The 24,309-nt window shown below is 42.8% G+C and overlaps 1 protein-coding gene across 3 annotated transcripts; it reads right to left on the bottom strand.

The window, feature by feature from the left end:
- Positions 1–4,692: 4,692 nt before the first annotated feature.
- On the bottom strand, positions 4,693–23,844 carry LOC109909137 (hypermethylated in cancer 1 protein-like). Of its 3 annotated transcripts, none has more exons than XM_031795704.1 (2): positions 23,673–23,844; positions 4,693–15,755 (listed from the first exon to the last, which is right to left on the bottom strand). In XM_031795704.1, the coding sequence occupies exon 2, from the start codon at positions 15,736–15,738 to the stop codon at positions 13,546–13,548; it is 2,193 nt and encodes a 730-aa protein (XP_031651564.1). In that variant the 5' UTR covers positions 15,739–15,755; positions 23,673–23,844; the 3' UTR covers positions 4,693–13,545. The 3 variants fall into 3 exon arrangements, with proteins under 3 accessions (XP_031651564.1, XP_020363676.2, XP_031651565.1); XM_020508087.2 differs by lacking the exon at positions 23,673–23,844 and adding an exon at positions 21,120–21,505; XM_031795705.1 differs by lacking the exon at positions 23,673–23,844 and adding an exon at positions 21,120–21,504 and having other exon boundaries at positions 4,693–15,771.
- Positions 23,845–24,309: the final 465 nt, after the last annotated feature.

Here is a 24,309-nt window from a genome sequence, read left to right as displayed (position 1 = left end):
AGAGGGAGAGAGGGAGTGGGAGAAGGAATAGAGGGAGAGAGGGAGTGGGAGAAGGAATAGAGGGAGAGAGGGAGTGGGAGAAGGAATAGAGGGAGAGAGGGAGTGGGAGAAGGAATAGAGGGAGAGAGGGAGTGGGAGAAGGAATAGAGGGAGAGAGGGAGTGGGAGAAGGAATAGAGGGATAGAGGGAGTGGGAGAAGAAATAGAGGGAGAGAGGGAGTGGGAGAAGGAATAGAGGGAGAGAGAGGAAGGGTGGACAGGGAGAGGAAGAGAGAGGAAGAGAGACACAGAGAGAGACTCATGTGGTGAAGAATATGAGGGTTGGATATGACATACGACCGAGTTAGAGGTCTGGGTAGAGAGGAGAGATCAGAAGATCAATACCCTCTTAACAGCTCTGCCCCTCAACAGACACTCACATACACATGCTAGCTCCCTTTATAGGCTAAAGTGGTGTGTGATTGTGTGTTTGTTTGGGGGGTGGGGGGGCTAAATGCTGAGCAGACAGACAGCGTGTGTATGTCCTGACTCTGGCAAGGACCCTGACCCTGAGGATGAAACAACAGTCAGATTACCCTTCTCATCCAGTCCCCCCTCACCCCTGCCTTCCTCACCTCGGTCACCCACCTTCCTCACCTCGGTTGGGGGTATCTGTACTTTACTATTTATATTTTTGCCTTCTTTTACTTTGCTACATTCCTGAAGAACATAATGTACTTTTTACTCCATAAATTTTCCATGACATCCTAAAGTACTCAAGAAGTAAAATGGTCCAATTCACACACTTATCAAGAGAACATCCCTCGTCATCCCTACTGCCTCTGATCTGGCGGACTCACTCAACACAAATGCTTCGTTTGTAAATTATGTCTGAGTGTTGGAGTGTGCCCCTGGCTATCCGTCATTTAAAAAAACAAGAAAATTGTATTGTCTGGTTTACTTAATATACAGAATTTGAAATGGTTTATACTTTTACTTTTGATACTTAAGTACATTTCAAACCAAGTACTTTTAGACTTTTACTCAAGTAGTATTTTACTGGGTGACTTTCACTTTTACTTGAGTAATTTTCTATTAAGGTATCTTTACTTTTACTCGAGTATGACAATTTAGTACTTTTTCCACCCCTGCCTCGGTCCCCCGCCTTCCACCCCTCACCTCGGTCCCCCACCTTCCTCCCCTACCTCTCCAGGGTTCAACACTGCATTCCAGACGCCACACACAGCCAGGCCTGCATACTGTCCACACACACACACACGGCCACTCCCATCCCTAGATGTTGTTTTCCTAGAAGACTATTGGGATGTCTAAGCAGAATGGTGGTACACTCAGTATCTAGGGGCCTTGTTGGTATGACCATCTGAAATGGAGAGTTACCTTTGGCATATATTTGGCTATATATGTAGTTCCACGTGGTCAAATTCTTGGTACATTTACAGTTGAAGTCGGAAGTTTACATACAGTTAGGTTCGAGTCATTAAAACCTTTTTTTGAACGACTCCACAAATTTCTTGTTAACAAACTATAGTTTTGGCAAGTCGGTTAGGACATCTACTTTGAGCATGAACAACTCATCTTTCCAACAATTGTTTACAGACAGATTATTACACTTATAATTCACTGTATCACAATTCCAGTGGGTCAGAAGTTTACATACACTAAGTTGACTGTGCCTTTCAACAGCTTGGAAAATTCCAGAAAATGATGTCAGGGCTTTAGAAGCTTCTTTGACATAATTTCAGTCAATTGGAGGTGTACCTGTGGATGTATTTCAAGGCCTACCTTTAAACTCAGTGTCTCTTTGCTTGACATCATGGGAAAATCAAAAGAAATCAGCCAAGACCTCAGAAAAAATTGTAGACCTCCACAAGTCTGGTTCATCCTTGGGAGCAATTTCCAAACGCCTGAAGGTACCACGTTCATCTGTACAAACAATAGTATGCAATTATAAACACCATGGAACCACGCAGCCGTCATACCGCTCAGGAAGGAGACGCCAGACGCGTTCTGGCTCCTAGAGATGAACGTACCTTGGTGCGAAAAGTGCAAATCAATCCCAGAATAACAGCAAAGGACCTTGTGAAGGTGCTGGAGGAAACAGGTAGAAAGTATCTATATCCACAGTTAAAACGAGTCCTATATTGACATAACCTGAAAGGCCACTCAGCAAGGAAGAAGCCACTGCTCAAAAACTGCCATAAAAAAAGCCAGACTACGGTTTGCAACTGCACATGGGGACAAAGATCATACATTTTTTGAGAAATGCCCTCTGGTCTGATGAAACAAAAATAGAACTGTTTGGCCATAATGACCATCGTTTTGTTTGGAGGAAAGGGGGAGGCTTGCAAGCCTAAGAACACCATCCCAACCGTGAAGCATGGGGGTGGGAGCATCATGTTGTGGGGGTGCTTTGCTGCAGGAGGGACTGGTGCACTTCACAAAATAGACGGCATCATGAGGGAGGAAATTATGTGGATATATTGAAGCAACATCTCAAGACATCAGTCAGGAAGTTAAAGCTTGGTCGCAAATGGGTCTTCCAAATGGACAATGACCCCAAGCATACTTCCAAAGTTGTGGCAAAATGGCTTAAGGACAACAAAGTCAAGGTATTGGAGTGGCCATCAAAGCCCTGACCTCATCCTATAGAAAATTTGTGGGCAGAACTGAAAAAGTGTGTGCGAGCAAGGAGGCCTACAAACCTGACTCAGTTACACCAGTTTTGTCAGGAAGAATGGGCCAAAATTCACCCAACTCATTGTGGGAAGGTTGTGGAAGGCTACCCGAAGAGTTTGACCCAAGTTAAACAATTGAAAGGCAATGCTACCAACTAATTGAGTGTATGTAAACTTCTGACCCACTGGGAATGCAATGAAAGAAATAAAAGCTGAAATAAATCATTCTCTCTACTATTATTCTGACATTTTACATTCTTAAAATAAAGTGGTGATCCAAGACAGGGAATTTTTACCAGGATTAAATGTCAGGAATTGTGAAAAACGGAGTTTAAATGTATTTGGCTAAAGTGTATGTAAACTTCCAACTATCTTGAGTTCCAACTGTACATGTACTTTGCAAATAAAAGCGATTCTGATTTGGGCTATGAACTTTGCTTCAGCAGCCTCTATCTGCCATTAGCCAGCTCCCCTGTACTCACCAAAGTGAGTTTAAATGATGTAGATTGAATGCTATCCTTGGCATGTGGCTCCATGTTTTTTACGCTCATATCCTTGTTGATCATGATCTCATATACTGTACCTACTGTGTGTATGTCAGTGATTAAGTATATGCCCATGAGTCTGTGCCTTGCAAGGAATGTCCATAAGAGTGCTTGTGTGACAGGCTGGGGGGATGGTGGTGGGGTATGGGGTTGTTGCATAGTTTTGCACCCACCGTCTGTGCCCCCTGACATTATCATTCTGGGTCAGGGCACCATTGCCCGATACCAAACACCTCAGACCTTTGCCATTTGCCATTTGATTTGACGCGTTGCAGGGGGGCAGAGGGAGGTATGGCACACTGCCAGTGAAGCCCTGCCTTTTTCAGACCACCTCATCAGAATCTGCCCTGGCATAGGCATCTCTGCCTTGGCCCCGCTACCCCTGCCCGCCAAGGCTCAGGACAGGAATACAGCTAGCTGGGGCACTCTGGGGAACTCACTATGGGAACACTGTATATCATGTTGGTATATGAGCTTCTCAATGAAATCACAGAACAGAGCTGGCTCATTACCAAAGAGAAGTTTGCATTTACAGTATATAGTGAATCTCTGTATTTGAAGATAGATTATTTTGTGGCACTGACCGTGTCAATGTTCTGTGTCATAATGTTCCTATTCGTTGAACGTGAAGTTGGTGGTGCAAGTAGAGCTCTATATTTCAGGTACAGCGTTCTCTCTTTTTTTCTTCCATGTCAAGAAGCAAGTCATAGCAAGGTGCTGGCTATGGATCCATATCCGATATGTATGGAAATTATACAATGATTTCACATGTGCTGTGAATAGCCTATCAGGAAATGTGCACACATGGTGTGTGTGTACATGTGTGCATCTGGCTGCTCTTGCTCTTGCTGACAGGGTAATTGACCTGTTCAGTGTTGCATATGGACCTACTGTGATGCATGAGATTCCGCTGAAATTCTTACTTTCACATGAGGTTCGTGTCTCTGTTCCATTGGTCTTTATTTCCGAATGCATAAAAAAAGACAAGGTAATCACCATTGACATTCAGTAACACCTCAATGAAATATTTCCAGCACAGGTGATAAAAGCTGCACTTTTTGATTAGTCCCTCGGAAGGTAAAATAGCTATCTCACTCATCTCAGGTATTTGATGGAAGCCGAATCACAGACTGCACTGTGTGAGCCGCCACTGTTTGGCACAATGCGGTGAAGCTCTTCCAACACAACACTAGGGGCTCTATTCAATCCGTAGGGCTGAAGATCAGCTTTATAGCAAGATTGACAATTAAAGGCAATGCTCCCGTGGTGGCGGAGACGCATTTACGGTAAATGCTGCATATGTCGGCTCAATCAGAAATGACCTTTAAATGTGAACTGTGCTACAATGCAGATATTCTGCGCTACGGATTGAATTGAGCCCTGGTGCTGAAAGACAATCTTATTGATTTGAATGGATTCATTCCTTAAAAGTGACTCGAAAAATCAAATGAGAAGACAGCCGCTTTGTGAAACCATTATGCAAATTCATTTTTATTGCCAAGTTGATTTTGAGTATAGAAACAAACAAAAAACATACAATTCTCACAATGGCTTAAAACAAATAAAAGCCTTATCAAACATGATTTATTAAGACACAATTGTAATGTACACAAAACAATGACCTATAACACATTTAGACATGCAATAAATACATTCATTTCACTAAAGCAAAATAAGAACAATATTGACCATGTAAAGTAGAAAAATACTGTTAGTTTTTTGGTGTATTGCTTTCTATTCAAAACCTTGCTTTATATTTTCAAGAAAGCGCTTGAAAAAATGTTTATATTTGAAATTAATAAAATTAAAAAATACTGGTGTACTTGTTTGGTAAATAAAGTTCCATTATCTCCCTGGAGACAGAATAATATCTGATGTCAATTGGTTGTTTTACTGTAAGTTCAGTGCTTCTGTCTTCCCCTTTCTCTGTCTATCCCTATTCAGTCTACATACCTGCTGAACTTTCCTACTCTGTCTATCCCTATTCAGTCTACATACCTGCTGAACTTTCCTACTCTGTCTATCCCTATTCAGTCTACATACCTGCTGAACTTTCCTACTCTGTCTATCCCTATTCAGTCTACATACCTGCTGAACTTTCCTACTCTGTCTATCCCTATTCAGTCTACATACCTGCTGAACTTTCCTACTCTGTCTATCCCTATTCAGTCTACATACCTGCTGAACTTTCCTACTCTGTCTATCCCTATTCAGTCTACATACCTGCTGAACTTTCCTACTCTGTCTATCCCTATTCAGTCTACATACCTGCTGAACTTTCCTACTCTGTCTATCCCTATTCAGTCTACATACCTGCTGAACTTTCCTACTCTGTCTATCCCTATTCAGTCTACATACCTGCTGAACTTTCCTACTCTCTCTATCCCTATTCAGTCTACATACCTGCTGGACTTTCCTACCCCGCCTATCCCTATTCAGTCTACATACCTGCTGAACTTTCCAACTCTACAACCACAAATTCAAATCCTTCTTCCACCTCAATGCCCCCGGATATCTTTATCAGATGATGGACCAAATCCACCATTTCTATATGGGATCAAATTGGTTGTGTGTGTGAGTTTAATGTAAATGGGCAGTGTGTTTAGGAGTGTGTGGACCCTCGGCTCTGTGACATTCTGGCAGGCATCTCAGTGTGTGTTCAGTTCAGGCCGTCAGTAACATTGCCTTTGCTTTAGTAATGACTTTTTCTACAAGAACTGACACTCCAAATGGAGCAGGGAAGCCTAATTAAATCTGACCTAATCTGGAACAGCCAGTCATGAACAGTGACAGGGCAGTCTGCCATCCAGCTGTGTGTTTGTTCGTGTGTCTGCGTTTTGTTTGTGTCTGTGTGTATCTGTGTACTCATACATGACTATTAGACCCCAGATTAGATCCCAAACTGAACTGCTATTTTCACCCAAATAGTTGTGTTTTCCTGTTAAGTTGTTTGTTGTTTCAGTCAATTCACTTTAGGAGAAGTACCGTAAATGAATCATATTAATAGAGTCAAGCCTTGAGAAACGGCAATATGATATTCTAGATTACACGGTGTCTTCGTACTCTGTCTTGTCTGTTGATCAGGTCTGCGGTCTGACTATTTCACTGCCTGGTGGAGACAGAACGCTCCAAGCAAAACACACTGAAGAAGACATGGGGCAGCCACCAGCCACAACTCCCTCCTCTGCTTCAACAAAGACTGTCTGTCTCTGTCATGTGGAGACTGGGTGATGATTTGAAGGCCTGGTAAGAAGACACCAATGCTGAGGGCACCCAGACTGAGACGCCAACATGAAAACCTGACGATGCAGCAGTTCACCGCCACTCAGTTTTTTCTATGTTGTTTACTTAAGCTATGACTGGTACTTCAACTCTCTCATTCTTTCTCTCTCTTTCTTTCTCTCCCTCTCCATCTCAGCACATGACTTGGCTAGTGGAGCTGTGGTCTGGCTCAATTGTGCAATTTCATCCACTCATGTTTACTTTACTGGCATCTTTCTTAGCATATTTCCCTCTGAACATTTCTCGTCTTATCCTGCGTTTCCTCAATAATGATGCTCTCTGTCTCTTATATTCCTTTGAAAAATAATTCTGGACATGAAAAGCAAGCACATAATAACGTCGTCAAATTTTGAAGTTCATTTTGGAACTTGATCAGGGTGTTAAGAAAAAGAAAGTAGTTGTTCGCATAAACATTTAGACAACTGTCTTCTTCAGCAGGAAAAACAACTGGAAGCAACTTGATCATGGGAGAGAGGAGGCGTAGGGAAGGAGGAGTAGAGGAGGAGGGTTGGGCTAGTGGTTTGTGCTGAGTGTCAAGAAGAGAGCGGGAGACAGACGGAGGTGAGAGCAGTGCTTTGAGGTAACGAAGGAAGAAAAAGTGGGAGATCAGTGGTTGGATCGGGGAGAGAGGAAAAGGAGGACAAGGAGGAAGCAACATGCGAGAGGAAAGGCAATTGAGGAGGGTTTTAGGGGGTCATGAGGGTAATAAAAATTATAATTCAATGAATTTTCCAGAAAAGTGCAGTTTGGGGGAATAAATGGAGGAAAGCAGCTGCTTGTAATAAAGAATGAAAGTGTCAAGTCTCTCCTTCCCTTCTAATTCAACCCGGTCCACTGTGGGAACCAGTGGAGGCTCCTCAGAGAAGGAAGGGGAAGACCATCCTCCTCAGTGAATGTCATAAAAATGGTAAAACATTTAAAAAGTTATCCTGTTTAGATAACACTATACAAAATATATTCACGTCACCAAATAATTGATTCAAACACTTTTTTTTGCAATGAAGGTCTACAGTAGCCTCAACAGCACTCTGTAGGGTAGCACCATGGTGTAGCCAGAGGACAGCTAGCTTCTGTCCTCCTCCGGGTACATTGACTTCAATACAAAACCTAGGAGGCTCATGGTGCTCACCCCCTTCCATAGACTTAGACAGTAATTGTGACACCTTCCAGAGGATGTCCTCCAACCTATCAGAGCTCTTGCAGCATGAACAGACATGTTGTCCACCCAATCAAAGCATCAGATAATTAATCTAGTACTGAAAGCATAAGCTACAGCTAGTTAACACTGCAGTGCATACAATGCGGTGAGATAGAGAATTTGTAATGTTTTTCAGGCTCACTTACTTAGCTAGCAAATGCAGCTAGCTAGTTTAGCCTATTCAAACAACCTGCTCAAACAGAGGGATGCTATGTTGGCTAGCTGGCTATGACTATCCAACACAACACTGGAACTCTTCCCATTCAAGGTAAGCTTTTGGTTTTACTAATTTATTGCCACTGGGGCCCATCGGTGTAAGTGCTAAACTGCTTACTGACTGTACATTGTAAATGTACTGTTTGATTGTAGCGGGTTTACTAACACATTTGTTCTATTAGCTATGTTGACTAGGACGTTACTTTAGCTAATATGGTGACAACAGTGTAGACCGTGTGTAGCGGTTCTGATATGGTTTGGAAAGGTTTTTTTGCCTGGTCACAGACAGCTGATGTGTTGTGCATTGAAGTCCACAAGTGAAGGGAAAAGGTGAGAGGAGGAGAGTGCATAGATGACAGAAGGAATACAATATGGCTGCTATCAAAGTGAACTGTGTTTACGCGTGATCAGGGGTGTATTCATTCTGCCGATTCTGTTGAAAAAAACGAAACGGGGATAAACATACATGAATTTGTCCAATAGAAACTCTTGTTTGCAACTGTTGGACTAATGATTACATCCTAGACTAATGATTACATCCTAGATCAGCTAGATACAGGCAAGTGTCACCTCAAATGTTTCTCTCGACCTGTGTGCACCTACATTGTAAACTTTCATTCATAGGCTGGGTTGTAGCAACCTCATGCTGGGTATAGGGAACATTTGATTATCATGTAGTAGCCTAAACCTATCACATTACATTGAACTGGGTGAATGGAATCTGAATGACAGTGATCCAATATGCTGCAATAGAAATAAGGCCATGCTCAACATTTTTTGTTGTTGTTGTTAATAGACCAATAAGAAAGAGAATTCCAAACCTCTCTGCCAATAACAGCTAGTTTTCAATTTTCCCCTCCCTACTCAGATCACTCCCAGACAGACTTGCTTGAGAAATTGCTCTTTGCTAAGAAGCTATTTTTTGGGATAATTTTGATTGAAACAATCAAAGTAAGGTACTTAATTAATACCCAGAAAGGATGTAATATTTAAATAAAAACAGCTTCATTAGACCTTTAATTTGTTAAGAGTTTTCAGAAAAAAATGAAAACAAAATAAAAGGAAGGAAGAAGGGAAAAAGATAGGGAGGCTCTTAATGTTTTCTGAATGGCGAGGTTTAGAACTAAGATCAGTCTTTCATATTTAAACAATGGGCTTATGTCCACCCTGCTGAGCTCTCCATGCTCCTCTCCCTCCCTACTCCCTCCCAATCTTCATCTGTGTCTCTATCGGTCTGCAAGCAGATACACACTGCACATCCTGCTCAACGCTAAGGCCCAGCCAACAGTTCATTTCCTGCTCCTTCACTCCTCTGCTCTCCTTCACACCAGAACTATTCCCAGAGCATACATTAACAGCCATTCATACACTCAAATAGCATGTGGACACAAACAGACAAACCAACACTTCCCCCTTTAAACTCACACACACACACACACACACACACACACACACACACACACACACACACACACACACACACACACACACACACACACACACACACCACACTCTCTGCCCCCCTATATGTAATTTCAGAACAGTAACGCTGGACATTATCTGCCTCTCTCTTCCTGTACAGATTTGGAGTGTCAGTGGAAACTATTTCTTTCTTGTTTTAACGGTGCGAGACAAGGAAACGGGAGATAAACTCAGTGAGAGTGAACTAATGAATGAGAGACAGAACGAGCAGGAGAGATTTATATTCCCACCATTGACATCAACTTCAAATGGGCTGTTCCCTCTCATCTATGGGGCTTCACATGTCTGTGGTCCAACCTCATGCTGCCATGATAAATCGAAGATTGATATTGTCCACTGCCCCTGTCAATTCACATGTCATTTAAACTAGTTTCTTATGTTATAACAAAACAGCTGTGCCCATACAGTTTCAATGTAGACTATTTTTCTAAATTAACTTTGGAGCCAAGTGTGGATTTTTGTGTTTCACGTAGGCTGCTGGGAACCGCTGCATGTCCTGCAGTCCAAAACAAGCTGGCTTAAAGTGTGTTTGTGTATAAATACACACAGCCTTATTCATCATCAGCTCACAAAGCCTCCTCCAGAGAAATGGGTCAAACAACTTGAGGCTATAGCTTTCATCCACTCAGAGCCCAGCCACTGTTTATCTGTTTAGGGAAATACTGAGAAATACATCACTCCTGGTGTGCAACCAAACACGTCACTAAACATTAAGGCTTCGGGTGAAAAATAAAAGACCTAATTCACATAGACAGTATATACGTTTCTTTGGAACCAGAGGTATTCCCTTATGTCTTGCCTTACAAGCCCTATCAACATTTACATTTGTATATTCTGTTGAAATAAAGTTAACACTTTTGTTTCCAAAGGTAAGAGAAAATCACCAGCTTGACTTTTCCTTAAAGATAACGTCATTGGTCAAACCCCTACAAACCCTCTATTAGGACAGTAAAAAGGAACATGTACACAGCATATTAAAATAAGAGGAAAATGTTCATATCACATGTTATCAACAAAATGGTAAGACAAGTAAAACATCTCATAACCATGAAATAACCACAGGTTTAACACAGGACTATTGTCCCCTCAAAATAAAAAATGAAAATGTATGTAAATGTCTGTGTGTCTCTGTCTGCATGTACGTAAGTGTGTAAGTGTGTAAGTGTGTATGTGTGTACGTGTGTACGTGTGTAAGTGTGTACGTGTGTAAGTGTGTACGTATGTGTTGTTTGGTTGCTGTGTAGCTAAAGCGTCGCGTCCCCATGCTGGGTTCAGTCCTGAGGTAAGCACCAGTTTCACTTTGCTTTGGTTCAAAATCAAGAAAGAAAATATGGGACAGAAAAACAACACCTTGATATGCTCATTATGCTACAGAATAAAACCCTTCAATTAATGTTGTACATTAATACAATCCCACAATAGTAGGGATTATTGTCTCAGTCTCCAAGCTAAGGTTTTAAGATTCACTAAGTCTATCACAGTGCATTCATGGCTTTAGTCTTCACATTCACCTACTGAGGTTGGCATTGGCACTATAGTGGTCAACAAACTCCAATCGCACATAAGGTCCGACAACATAGACAAATAATAAGCCAGCATGCTCTTTGGAATAAACATTCTAAAACATTTAACAACAAAACAATAAGTGCCTTCAACCCCAAACCCATAAGTGCTCATCAGTTGATAGAGACGTGCCACTGCACTGTACTGATAGCCTCCTAAGCAGGGAGACAGGGAAGGGCAGATGTAGGACTCGGCTCGGCAGTGCTTGGGTGTCTTGTTATGGTGTGGATCAGAGGGGCTGGATGGCAGGCATGAAATGGGCCGTCAGGCCGACAGACAGTGTGAATTGTCAGGGAGAATGTGAGATTTCACAGGGATTACTGGAAGACTGGGAGGCCAGCAGCTGGGCTGTGCTGTTCACCCACACAGACAGCGCTGCCTGCCGCCGCACCACGAGCAGAGCACTGTCAGAGGCAGCTAGCGCCCAGCTCTCATGTTCACAACGTCGTCACATTAGCAGCTCCCAGTCCCTGTGTGTGTGTGAACGTGTGTGTATTAAGGCAGCAGTGGAGCAGTCACTTTGGCCTGTCAATGATAGCACAGCCCTCTGTCAGAGTTGAGACTACTATGGGTCAAAAGGATTCAACGTGGTTAGTACTATTTATGCTCAGAATGGGACAATTGTCAGTGCTGATGAATCATCTGTGTTAGAGCAATTGCTGCTATTGATAGAGACTGATTAGGAGTAATTGACTCAAGCCTCTCAGCACTGACTTGGATGGCCTCTCTGTGCTCTCCTCTGGTGAGTTGAATAGCTGTACACACCATTGTAAATTCACTGAACAAAAATAGAAACGCAAAATGCAAAGTGTTGGTCCCATGTTTCATGACCTGAAATAAAAATCCTAGATATTTTCCATAAGCACAAAAAGTTAATTTCGCTCAAATGTTGTGCACAAATTTGTTTACATCCCTGTCAGTTTGACAAGGTAATCCATCCAGCTGACAGGTGGCATATCAAGAAGCTGATTAAACAGAATGATCATTACACAGATGCACCTTGTGCTGTGGACAATAAAAGGCTACTTCAAAATGTGTAGTTTTGTCACACAACACAAAGCCACAGATGTCTCAAGTTGAGGGAGCGTGCAATTGGCAGGCTGACTGCAGGAATGCCCAACATAGCTGCCATAATGTTAATTTCCCTACCAAACTGCCGCCAATGTTGTTTTAGAGAATTTGGCAGTAAGTCCAACTAGCCTTACAACCGCAGACCACGTATAACCACACCAGCCCAGGACCTCAACATCCGGCTTCTTCACCTGCGGAATCATCTGAGGGGGTATGCCCTTTTGTGGGGAAAAACTCATTCTGATTGGCTGGGCCTAGCTCCCCAGTGGGTGGGCCTATGCCCTCCAAGGACCACCCATGGCTGCACCCCTGCCCAGTCATGTGAAGTCCATAGATTAGGGTCTAATGAATTTATTTCAAGTAACTGATTTCCTTGTATGAACTATAACTCAGTAAAATCTTTGAAATTGGTGCATGTTGCGTTCATATCTTTGTTCAGTATATTACACAACGTCACAGGCAACACCCATTCTTAGTCTACACTCCACATCACTGGATGTTAAAGCCATGGAGAAGGATTGGCGTGTCATCAGTTGGGTATGCACCATGATGCGTCCCAGTTGTGAGATCACAGGGTTGTGCTACTCGCTACTTTCTCAATAACAATTTGAAGGCACCTGGATGCAAGTCAAAATATGATTGGAAAAATACGAATAAAGAGAGGTTATGGGTTCAAAGGGTTATGGCACTGAGTGTACAAGTCATTAAGCTACTATTACTGTCACTTAATATCAGTCTCTCTGTACACAACATCATGATCAGAGTACATAACAACGGTAGAAAAACAAAGCACAGATAACTTTACCTAAATGGTGGAGCGAATGCTGTTTTCAGTTAGTCCCTCCCTTGTGACTAGAACAGCTGGAGCATGGCGTAAAACTGGATAGGGAGATAGAGAGAAAAATCCAGTACCCCAAAAAACAAAATTAAGAAAAAGTGTTCCAATCAATTGCAAATCCCAAAGCTTTGGCTTTTTCTTTTGTCCAACAGTCCTTTCAGTTCTGGACAGGAGCCCTGAATCTTGTCCATATGTGCTTTTTTCCCATTTTATGTACAATTACAATAGTAGTAGTACAAAAGTACATTTAGTACACAGGTGTAGGGTCAGATTACAACACTTTCTGGCAACAGTTTCTTTGGTTTTTCATTATGTACAAAAAACTAAGAAAAATGTATCTTTGGTTCTCAATTTGTTTTTGGATCGGTGGTTTGCGTATACATAAATACTACACTGTTTTGAGTGGGTATTCCTTGGTCAAAATATAATAGAAATAGCACGTTTCTCATTCTAGGAAGGTCTTTAAAATGCATATAATGCAAACTTAGGAAAGAAAGGCACTTATAAGAGTCTACACAGTTTGTGGGCATTCTTTAGGCCAAGTATTGGCCTTAGTCTGAGGTGCAGATACTGATGGAGTTGAGGTGAATGACATTAGAATACTGTAAGTTAAGTTGTGTGCCCACAGGATTGTGTGGTAGCCAAGGCCTTGCTGGGGGTGACTGGTCAGAGGGTTTTAGCTGGGGGAGTAGCGTTCAATGGTACGAGAGTGAAAGTCAGAGAGGGACCCTGGGGGAGGGGGCAGGGCCTGGACCCCCAGGACATCCATCTTGTCATGGTGGTTGAGGCGCAGGTGTTCGGCTGCCAGTTTGGACAACGGGAACAGGCTCTCCATGGCATGCTCTGCCAGCAGCTCAGAGGCCTTCTCCTGCTTCAGCCCCAGGTGCTCTGCTGCGTATTTACTCAGGGGGTAGATCCCCTCTGAAAAGTCCAGCTTCAGCTTTCCGTCGGCCGTCAGAGCCCCTCCGCCCCCCCCACTGCTGTGCATCTTCATGTGGCTGATGAGGTTGCGCTGCTGGGCGAACTTGCCCCCGCACACCTGACACTCATAGGGCTTCTCCCCGGAGTGGATGCGCATGTGCTCTGTGAGGCGGTACTGGCGGGTGAAGCGCATGCCGCAGTGGTCGCATGCAAAGGGCTTGAGTCCCAGGTGGCTGCGCATGTGGCGGGTCATGGTGCCGCGCTGGGTGAACTTCTTGCCACAGATGCTGCAGGGGTAGGGCCTTGTGAGCCAGTGGGTCTTCTCGTGCTGGCGCAGCGTGGCCGGGTCCTTGTAGGACTTCTCACAGGAGTTACAGCGATAGGGTCTGATGATCTCCCCCAGGACCCCAGGAGTCAGGCTCTGGCTGGACTTCCCCTCCAGGCTGTTCAGGCTGCCGTTACCATTGCTATTGCTACTGTTGTTTTTGGGGTTGCTGCTGCCCATCTCCCCTCCAGAGTACAGCTCCTCCTCTGTGTGGGTCTCCACGTGGGCGTTGAGCTGCTCAGAGCTGGGGAAGCCCTTGTCACAGGGGATGCACACGTACAGGTTGTCCCCAAAGCTCTCAGGCTCGTAGGGTAGGTGGAACCTCCCCATGGCCCTTGTGGGTGATGGTCGACCCTCACTACTGCCTGTCCCCTCACTGCCTGAGCCACTCTTCTCCTCCTCCCCATCACAGCCCACCCTACGGTAGCGATCATCGCTCTCCTCCCCTGCTTTGTGATGGTGGTTGTGATGCTGGTGGTTTTGGTCTCCGTTTCCACCCCGTTCCTCGTCATCCTCGTCATCCTCTTCATCCTCAGCTGTGTATGACAGTGGCTCATGCTTCACCCAGCGGTAGATGTTGCCCACCTCCCTGCTGGGCTCTCCAGCCTCTGTGGGGGTGTCGGGGCTGAGGGGGCAGGGGTAGTGGTCTGGACCTTGGGAGCTGGAGCGGTGGAGGTGGGGCCCCAGGGGCTTATTAAGGTGGGGGTAAGAATGAGGTGGGAGAGACCCAGCCTGATCAGCTGTCTCCATCTTCTCTGTGGGGTAGGCCCCGCCATTGTTCCCCGGCATTGGGCTGGTGCGGCCGCTCAGCCCCCCCTCCCGCTCCTCATCGTGGTGGGGCAGGGCGTGGGCCAGGTGGGGGTGGGAGGGAGTGTTCTGGGACTGGGAGTTGGGGCTCTTCTTGGAGAGGTCCAGGCCATAGATGGGGGAGCAGTTCCTGTCAGAGTGAGCTGGGCGCAGGCTGGGCTGGGCAGGCAGGGCTGAGGGTGTGGAGGGGAACACCTGAGAGCCCTGAGAGGAGGTGGGGGCATACAATTCCCCTGCATGGGTGGCATGGGGGTGGGGTGGCAGCTCCTCTAGTGGTGGGGCGCGGGGCGTGTGGGTGTTCACAACTCCCCCTGGGTAGCAGGACTGAATAACAGGGGTGGACACCCGATACCTGCCCCCTCCCCCTAAACCCAAACTATTGGGGCCCATCTTCCCATAAGGCAGAAAGGCAGGAGTGGGGCGGAGAGGGTACTTCCCATTTCTCCTCATCTTCTTCTTACACAGTGCCACTAAGTCCAGCAGCTGCAGATAGCTAGCTGCAGCCAGCACGGCCCCCAGGTTGGGCTCTGTTGGGGAGCTGGGGTCTCCCTCCGTCAGACGGCCCGTGTAGATGTAGTCTAGAATGACCCGGAACACCCCGGGACTCACCATCTCGTGGTCTAGGTTGATGAGGTTGTCATGGACGACCAGGGACTTCAGGTAGAGGCTGCTGGCGGCCAGAATATTCTTATGGGCTCGGAACAACGCGTTCTGCACCACGATGATGACATCACACAGGAAGCCCTTGGTGCGCTGGGTGTTGAGTTGCAGGAGGAGGTGTCTAGCATGACTTGGGACTTCCATGGCATGGAGCATCGTCGTCAGACCGCCACCTAAAACAGCAGATATCTGTAAACGTCATGCAGTGCCAGTCAATATCTACTGTATATAGTTCCTATATTTCCTAATATGCTTGCATGATATTGTGGCACATTCCCCAATTACTTTTTGTCTTCTTTTTATCTCTTTAAGTGAGACATTTAAAAACGAAGCACAGTGCTGACAAGGGTCTGATTTGGCATCCGTATACTAGAAATAAATAAAGTGAACTCAAATCTACATCTTCAAATCGAATTTAAAGCAGTCAATTCAGGAAGTAAACTTAAAAAACAAATTGAAATTTGAAAAAAAAAACTGGATCCATTTTCAATAACTTCCCAATAAACTGAGGGGCATAAACTATTTATTTTTTTAATACATTTTTGAATTTTTAAATTAAAATCACTTCCAAATTTGACCGCCTTCAATTTGAATTGACCCCAACCCTGCTATTAGCTGAACTCTGCCACTGTATCCCATTACTTAACTTGGTTTTGATGAATCGTAATGATTCCATGTAAGGAAAAATGAACAGATAGGCTCCAGATTTACAGTAAAGGCAGCACACATAGGAGTTACTCTATAAAAGTGAGCTATTGCTGTAAGTGAGCAGCGGTTGACGTGGTTTTGTCATTATCAGAAACCGAAGTGTACACATTCACTTCCTAAACCGAAGTGTACACATTCACTTCCTAAACTGAAGTGTACACATTCACTTCCTAAACTGAAGTGTACACATTCACTTCCTAAACTGAAGTGTAGACATTCACTTCCTAAACTGAAGTGTAGACATTCACTTCCTAAACTGAAGTGTAGACATTCACTTCCTAAACTGAAGTGTAGACATTCACTTCCTAAACTGAAGTGTAGACATTCACTTCCTAAACTGAAGTGTACACATTCACTTCCTAAACTGAAGTGTAGACATTCACTTCCTAAACTGAAGTGTAGACATTCACTTCCTAAACTGAAGTGTACACATTCACTTCCTAAACTGAAGTGTAGACATTCACTTCCTAAACTGAAGTGTACACATTCACTTCCTAAACTGAAGTGTACACATTCACTTCCTAAACTGAAGTGTAGACATTCACTTCCTAAACTGAAGTGTACACATTCACTTCCTAAACTGAAGTGTAGACATTCACTTCCTAAACTGAAGTGTAGACATTCACTTCCTAAACTGAAGTGTAGACATTCACTTCCTAAACTGAAGTGTACACATTCACTTCCTAAACTGAAGTGTACACATTCACTTCCTAAACTGAAGTGTAGACATTCACTTCCTAAACTGAAGTGTACACATTCACTTCCTAAACTGAAGTGTAGACATTCACTTCCTAAACTGAAGTGTACACATTCACTTCCTAAACTGAAGTGTAGACATTCACTTCCTAAACTGAAGTGTACACATTCACTTCCTAAACTGAAATGCTGAGAGTGAGAAAAATACAGATACAGATATGGATATGTTTTCGTGTTGCCGGCTTCCATAAGAAATGTTCCAGAGGTGGTGTGTGCAGTGTTTTAAACAAAGCGGAGTGAACATTTTGCAAGTATGATGAACAGCAGGTATACTGTAAACCTGTGGAGGCAGAGGACGAGTCCAAAAAAAGATGTGTCTTTGAGCTCCCATTCGGTCCAGTCATATAAGGAACTCTGATCACACAGGATGTAAATCAAGACATTTTAAAGCTCCAATGCTTTAACTTGAGATTAACTCTGGAATTGTAATGGACACAAATGCTTCACACACACACACACAAAGTTGTGTATTGTTGTACTAAGGCTTAAGTAAACATTATTAACTGAACAAATTTAGCAGGATGTATTGTTCAAACATTGGAGTCTGAGGATACTTTACTGATGAGATGAAACAGTTTGGAACTGTCCCTAAGGGCTTGGTCTCACTGATGGGAAGCAAGCAACTGAATAAATATGTCCGACCGTGGTCTTCCTGACATAAGTTCATCGTCTTATTGTTTATTTCATTGACTATAAGCCCCTAGTCAGAGGGACTGATGCATGAGATTGAAAGTGGACATTTAATTACCGACTGAGGCCTCCTTAAGACACTATTCTACCCACATGGAGGCCCTGCAAGCCCACTGCACAACACACATAAACATACCAAGGGATCCATCTAAAGAAAAGCAGTGTATGTGGTTCTTATACAGAGTTGTATATCCTGGCGGTCTCATAGCCTTCCATTCCTATCATTTAAAGACACACCTCAGTCTTAATGAGTTTGCGGTATAGTTGAGGTGATATGTTTAGAATTACCCAAAAGGAACGTAGCAATTTAAAAAATTGTGTCGTTTTGGTGTAATAATAATCATAACCTAACCATTTACAGGTTAGGTGCTGTCTTTCATTTCTCCCAGGTCGTATTTTACTAGAAATTCCACGATATGAGGAGCAAATCCCAAAAAAGGAACAGGTAATTCAATATGCCTCAGATGAGAATTGATATTCAAAGCGATGGGTAAGTTATACATTAACATCGTGAAGGATTTCCGTTATATATCTAGACACTGTGCTACTCGATTGGTGCGTTGTGCGCAAGGCGCAGCCCTCATAGGCTTTTACGCATGAGGTTTGGACAGGCGCGGATGTTTCCCCAGGGTGAATGGGAGTGCACCATACACTTTTGTTCCGTTACAACACGCTATACACGGCCTGAGAGAATAAAAAGGCGGCATGAAACAGAGCTCTATGCTACACTGTCCCCTTTTGCGCGTCGAGAACCATGCCACCACCTTATGGGACGCCAGCCATCAATTATAAAGAGGGCATTAATTAAATGTTTCAATGGTAGCGGAAAAAATATAGCAGGCATATTTATAAGTTATGATTTCATTTTTTAGATTCTGGAAAAACTGTCACATTTACTTGCGCATCTCATCTGTCTGACGAGCAGCAAGAGAGTGGGCTTGCGTGTATGGCACAATGATGCTATACTTTGTTTGGGCTCGTTTCCGTTTGTTTGATTGCTATCGTTATCATGTCACACAAGTATACACAGGAACACGCACGTGCACACACACGAGCGCTTGTAGCCTATGTGTAAAGGCGGGTTTGCCGTTTTTAGCGTCGTTTGAATATATGAATTACAAAAATAATATTAACACATTTAACGCGTTCAGTGAAAAAAAACGATTTCAAATTATTAGCATGATCATCCAGTTAGAATGAACGAATGAACTGTCTGTCATATCTGTAGAATTTGTAGAATATGCACATTGTTTTTTTCTCTCAAGACGTCGAGTAAAAGATAAGAAAGTAGTGACCAAAATAAATAATGTAGGCCTATTAAAAACCTTAGTCATGCAGGTTTTGACTAACAACGAATATTTGGAGAAATAGTTAAACTGTTTGTTTTCATGCTGTGAAATAGTATATATCATTGCTGTTCACATTGCTGTCAAACCACAAGGAAAAAACAGTGAGACACTGAGCTCTAAAGCTTTACGTGGCAAGAACTTTTTGTGAATGGGATGTATAAACGCAGTAGAGCATGAAACCTTATATAATGACAACTACAATTGAGGCTTTGAAAGTAGCCTAAAGAGTGGGTGTCCTGCGCTTAGCCTAAGCAGTGCAGGGAGACGTCTCGAATTTTAGATAAGGCCAGAGACATTTGCTTTTTACACTTCCTCTATAGTCAGAAGGCTAGAAAAGTGAGTAGTTTTAGACAGCCGTCAAAACGAGGCTGCCACCTTATCAACGCAACCTTGTCCTTTACTTTGTTATTATTTTGATTCGCTATGTCGTTGACTTTCTTATCAGGGACATTTCAAATGCTGAAACTCGCGATCTGCGCGCCTCGTCTCTCTAGAATAGAGACCCAAAGACTTCCATTCATAATCCCGACGGGAGACAAGTGCACACGATCTCCTTTATTAAAGGGGCCTCCTAAAAAATAACTCACAGGCTATAGGTTTTACATGTTTTATTTGTTTTAAAACATGTTCTGGCTGTTAGTTTCCTTGTCACCACTAGCTTGCATGAGATAGGCCAACAAATCTTATTTTGTAAAATGTGCCTCCTTTTTAAAAAGGTATTTTGCCTGCAGTAAAGTTTGTAAAGTTGTCAAAGATAAGTCTAGTTTTGTGCAACCATGTCTTAATTAAATCAATAGATTTGATTGAATACACACCGAGATGGGAAGTAGGCCAACAAACACAAAGTTGCCCTTTTAACAAAATAGACTCGCCTACTTCTGAGTCCTGTCAACTTCTTCAGAAAATGTCATTATATTCCTACTCAATGCGTTCATTAGGCTATAGATAAAATAAAAAAATCTTATTAAATACATCGCTTATCAAGAAATGTTATATGTTATTTGTTATTCAGGCTTATAGGCTATTTTCTTTAAAGATAGGATACAACAACAAAACGACATGATATACATGATTTAGGTATCTTAAATCTCGCATTAGACAAATCACGAGATTTCAACGCGCATAAAACCATCCCTGACTTCTATAGTGCGTCACCCGTCGTTATCTCAGTCTGATAACCATGAGTCTACATTAAATAATCTCCGCAAATATTGTACAAACGGACATTCAAGCAGCCCTACACTTCATTGAAATAACTGTAAATTAGTGATATCCTATGACATCTGCCTATACGTGCGTAATGTGTTGTCAATATTTTTGTGATTGATGTTTTGATAAACGACATCACTTAAATGTTGACATAGCAAAGTGCAGAGGGGTTGGGAGAGGAACAGAACAGGAACAGATAAAGCCGTCATCGCTCTGGCTAAAATCGAATCAACTCCATGTGAAGAACCATGAACCCTTCATTAGTCCGATGTTAGGCGAGCTGTGACCTATAGCTGCACTGTGGTGGAGGGGGGTGAACGCAGCACCAATTTACTACCACTGACTGACTGAGGATGAGGCATCATGCTGAACACCCCATCTGATGACAATAGGTGACATATAGGTTAGGCCTACTTAACAGCAAATAATCCAATATAAATCTTACCTTGTTATAGTTTATATAGAATTTAGTCCAGTGATCCATTTAACATGATACAATTGTGTAGGCTATTCGTAGTTTGTTGGAGCTGAGAATTTTTTTATCAAACAAAAGGCTGCTCACATAAGCAACCATGTCTTGTTACAAATAAAAATATATTAACTAATGGGTTCCATCGCAAAATTAGGAAAACATGACAATGATTTTAAAAGTTCCTAATTTGCATTCAAAATACACAAACATTAACCAAACACTGAACCCGCAATAAACCCCCTATGTTCACATTAAAATCGCTAAAAGGTGAAATATTGCCAATATTTGGTCTCAATAATTTTGCCTGTTCTGTAACTGTAATGGTCTTTAAAAAGCTGGTATTGAAACGTTACCTGGATGCCCGATCTCTTCTGCCATCCGATCTAAGTCTCCCTTAATGATCATCTCAGCAGTCTTTTGGAGTAATTTCTGACGTTTCAACTTTGAACTGCCAGCCTCCAAAAACCATGCCAGTTTTCCAAGCACGACTGCCAAAACTTTTTATTATTAATTGCTATGAATTTCTTGTTACTCTCTCCGTCCTCCCTCCCTCTCTCTCTCTCTCTCTGTGTCCTCCTTCCCTCGCTATCTGCCCCTCCCCTCTCTTTCTCACCCCCTCCTTCAAAAAAATACGTGCTTAGTCCAGCATCAGTTTCCTCCTGTTTTATTTGAGTAATTTCCTCGGCTATTTTTTGTGTCCAGGCTATAACGCGCAATAATGGAGCCTCTATGCGCCATAAGTGTTTTAGCACCCCGTGTGATGTCAGTCTATAATAAAACTCTATGTTAAAATCGAGGGCAGGAACTTCATTCAACTGACCCCAACTTGAACTTCACAACACATCGCGACTTCGTCTTAAAGAGACAGGCCTTTATTGTATATTCCACAACAGTTTCGCACTGAACGGAAGTTTGGAGACATATGAGACCCGTAAAAAAAATGCTTATTGTCAACAATAAGACCATGGGGAAATAGCCTACACACCGATAGATGATGGATGGATTATTCATATACTATTTGACTGATCTTTAACACACGCCCTTTTAGCTGTCTCAGTGGAGGATGCTGAGGGGAGTACAGCTCATAATAATGGCTAAAATGAAGTCAATGGAGTGGAATCAACCACATGGAGACCATGTCTTTGATGTGTTTAATGCCATTCCATTGACTCTATTCCAGCCATTATTATGAGCCATCCTCCCCCCAGCAGCCTCCACTGGATAGTTTAAAATGTGCTGTTGATATTGTGTACTAGTCCTAGTGGGTAAACCGTTGATAGCCTATACGGAAGTGACATTCTACAGTCCAACCCCCATTGGCTAACTTAGAGTCACTTCATTGTTAGAGTTTGGTGTCTACTGATTGTAGCATAATGTCTAATGAGTCTCACCTGCTCAGGTAAAGACAAGCAGACAAGAGCTGACAGTAGACTGCCACGGCCCATATCCTGCAACACTCGGAGCACTGACAGAGGTTGGAGGGGAAGTGCAGAACTCTGTCCCCTGATATTTATCCATCAAATATCTTTATAAGGTAATCCTGCAACCATACACTATATAGTAGCCTAGTAGTGCAGTCATTGACGTAAATTGTTTTCATGCGTAAAACGTGGGCCTATTTTGGAGCGGAAAAGGTACCTACCTCTACGTTTGGGGTAAGCTACATATACACACAGTAAAAGGTGATTAAGTGTACCTACATTGTACTGTAAATTAGACCCAAAATAATTACAATATACTGAACAAAAAAATGCAACAATTTCAAAGATTGTACTGAGTGAAACTTCATTCAAGGAAATCAGTCAATCGAAAAATTCATTAGGCCCTAAACTATGGATTTCACATGACTGGGCAAGGGTGCAACCATGCGAGGGTATAGGGCAGGATAAGTTTCCCCCACAAATTAACTTTATGACAGACGGATACTCTTCATGCTGTTTAATCAGGTTATTGATATGCCACAACTGTCAGTTGGATGGATTATTTTAGCAAAGGAGAAATGCTCACTATCAGGGATCTAAACAAATTTGTGCACAACATTTGAGAAATAAGCTTTTTGTGCATATGGACAATTTCTGGGATCTTTTGTTTTTAGCTGATGAAACATGAGACCAAGACTTTACATGTTGCATTTTCATAATTTTGTTAAATATATATTAATCATGACAGCTGTTTTTGTTGTTTAGGTATTTTATGATGTTTTATTTGTCTTCAGGCCTACAGTGATTTCAGTGTTCCACACACAGTACACAGTTCTGAATTTGATCATGTACAATAACAAATTATTGTAGCCTTTGCTATTTTTAATACACAGCAATGGGCCTAGTTGCAGTGTTGGCTGACAGTCTGAAAATCATCTCAATCAACTGTTCTAATTTACAACAGTTCTAAAACTTTTAGAAGCTGAGCATATGTCAAATGATACATATTTCTTCTACCAATTGACTGTAGGTATACCAATCTTTGGCTACTAATTGTAAACCGTTGTCACTGCAAATGGTCCTTTTGCCGTTATCACAAACATCTTAAGTTAAACACGTTTGTTTTGAATTAGTAAGGCACGTTTCCTCTCTCGAATCCTTCAAAGAAATGTAAGTAACTTTAGATTGAGAGACATTCTCGGGAGATTTTGTTTTACATTTACCCCTAAGCAACCTCGGGATAATTGAAAGCTTTTAAAATGCGATATAATTTAGGCGTCAGGTGCTGGTATGTTAAGTCTATACTTGCCAGCTGACAGACAACTGTTCAAAAAGTAAAATAAATATATACATAAGTAGGAGAGCTCGTATTGGCTTCACTGACTGAATGCACCTGAAGTCGCGGTAAGTATGCAGACGCCATGTAAATATTCATGAGGCTAGCGGAGGCCATCGCGCGCTCTCTCCCAACTGTCATTTACCCACCTCGGACTCATGTCTGGTGTCGTGGCCGTTTGTGAAATCTTCTCCTCGGGATTCCCCCATCCAGACTTCCAAGCTTACTCGCCTAAAATTCCGTGCTATTACCAACCTCTTCCTTGTTTTCTCCTACTCTCTATCACCGTTAGTCCTTTCTCTCTGCCCCGCACGCTCTTTTATTTCTCACGTGCAATAGTACTATATCGACACCTCTTCAGATTTGGTCGAGGTCCGATCAGGGCTGATGGCCTGGTGGATGCGCCCACAGCGACACCCAATGGTTGGCATTCTAGGTTGTAAGCCTTTGTGCTTAAAGTTTCCGTCATTCACTGCTAAACCCGTTACTTTGCACTGTGCTTATATTCTATTTGGAATTAAGAAAAATCGATATTACACTTGCTTTGCCATTTCAGTGTAGATATTTTCTCCATACTCCAAGCTGTATGTGAACTTCTTCTGTCAGGTTCACTGTATTACCAGACATACCAGTGTAATGGATGGCTCATAGAATACATCACCCCCGTCAGTAAAGACCTTCTGATGTGATATTTTTTCCCTCAATGGCACAAGCATTGGTAAAGACGGGCACAGTACATAACTCTCTATATAAGCCATAATTTGGAAAATATCTAAAACTGTACCA

The sequence above is a fragment of the Oncorhynchus kisutch genome, linkage group LG18, assembly GCF_002021735.2.
Source record: "Oncorhynchus kisutch isolate 150728-3 linkage group LG18, Okis_V2, whole genome shotgun sequence".
Lineage (NCBI taxonomy): Eukaryota > Metazoa > Chordata > Actinopteri > Salmoniformes > Salmonidae > Oncorhynchus > Oncorhynchus kisutch.
Note: the sequence above shows the minus strand (reverse complement) of the source record. Positions and strands in the feature narration are given on the sequence as shown.

What these genes read in the sequence shown, in the direction of transcription:
- LOC109909137 (XM_020508087.2), bottom strand. Translation starts at nt 21,171, where the DNA reads ATGATCATTAAGGGAGACTTAGATCGGATGGCAGAAGAGATCGGGCAT. An exon ending in AGAAGAGATCGGGCATCCAG is followed by an intron (nt 15,756 to 21,119) that starts GTAACGTTTCAA and finishes CTGCTGTTTTAG; the next exon opens with GTGGCGGTCTGACGACGATG.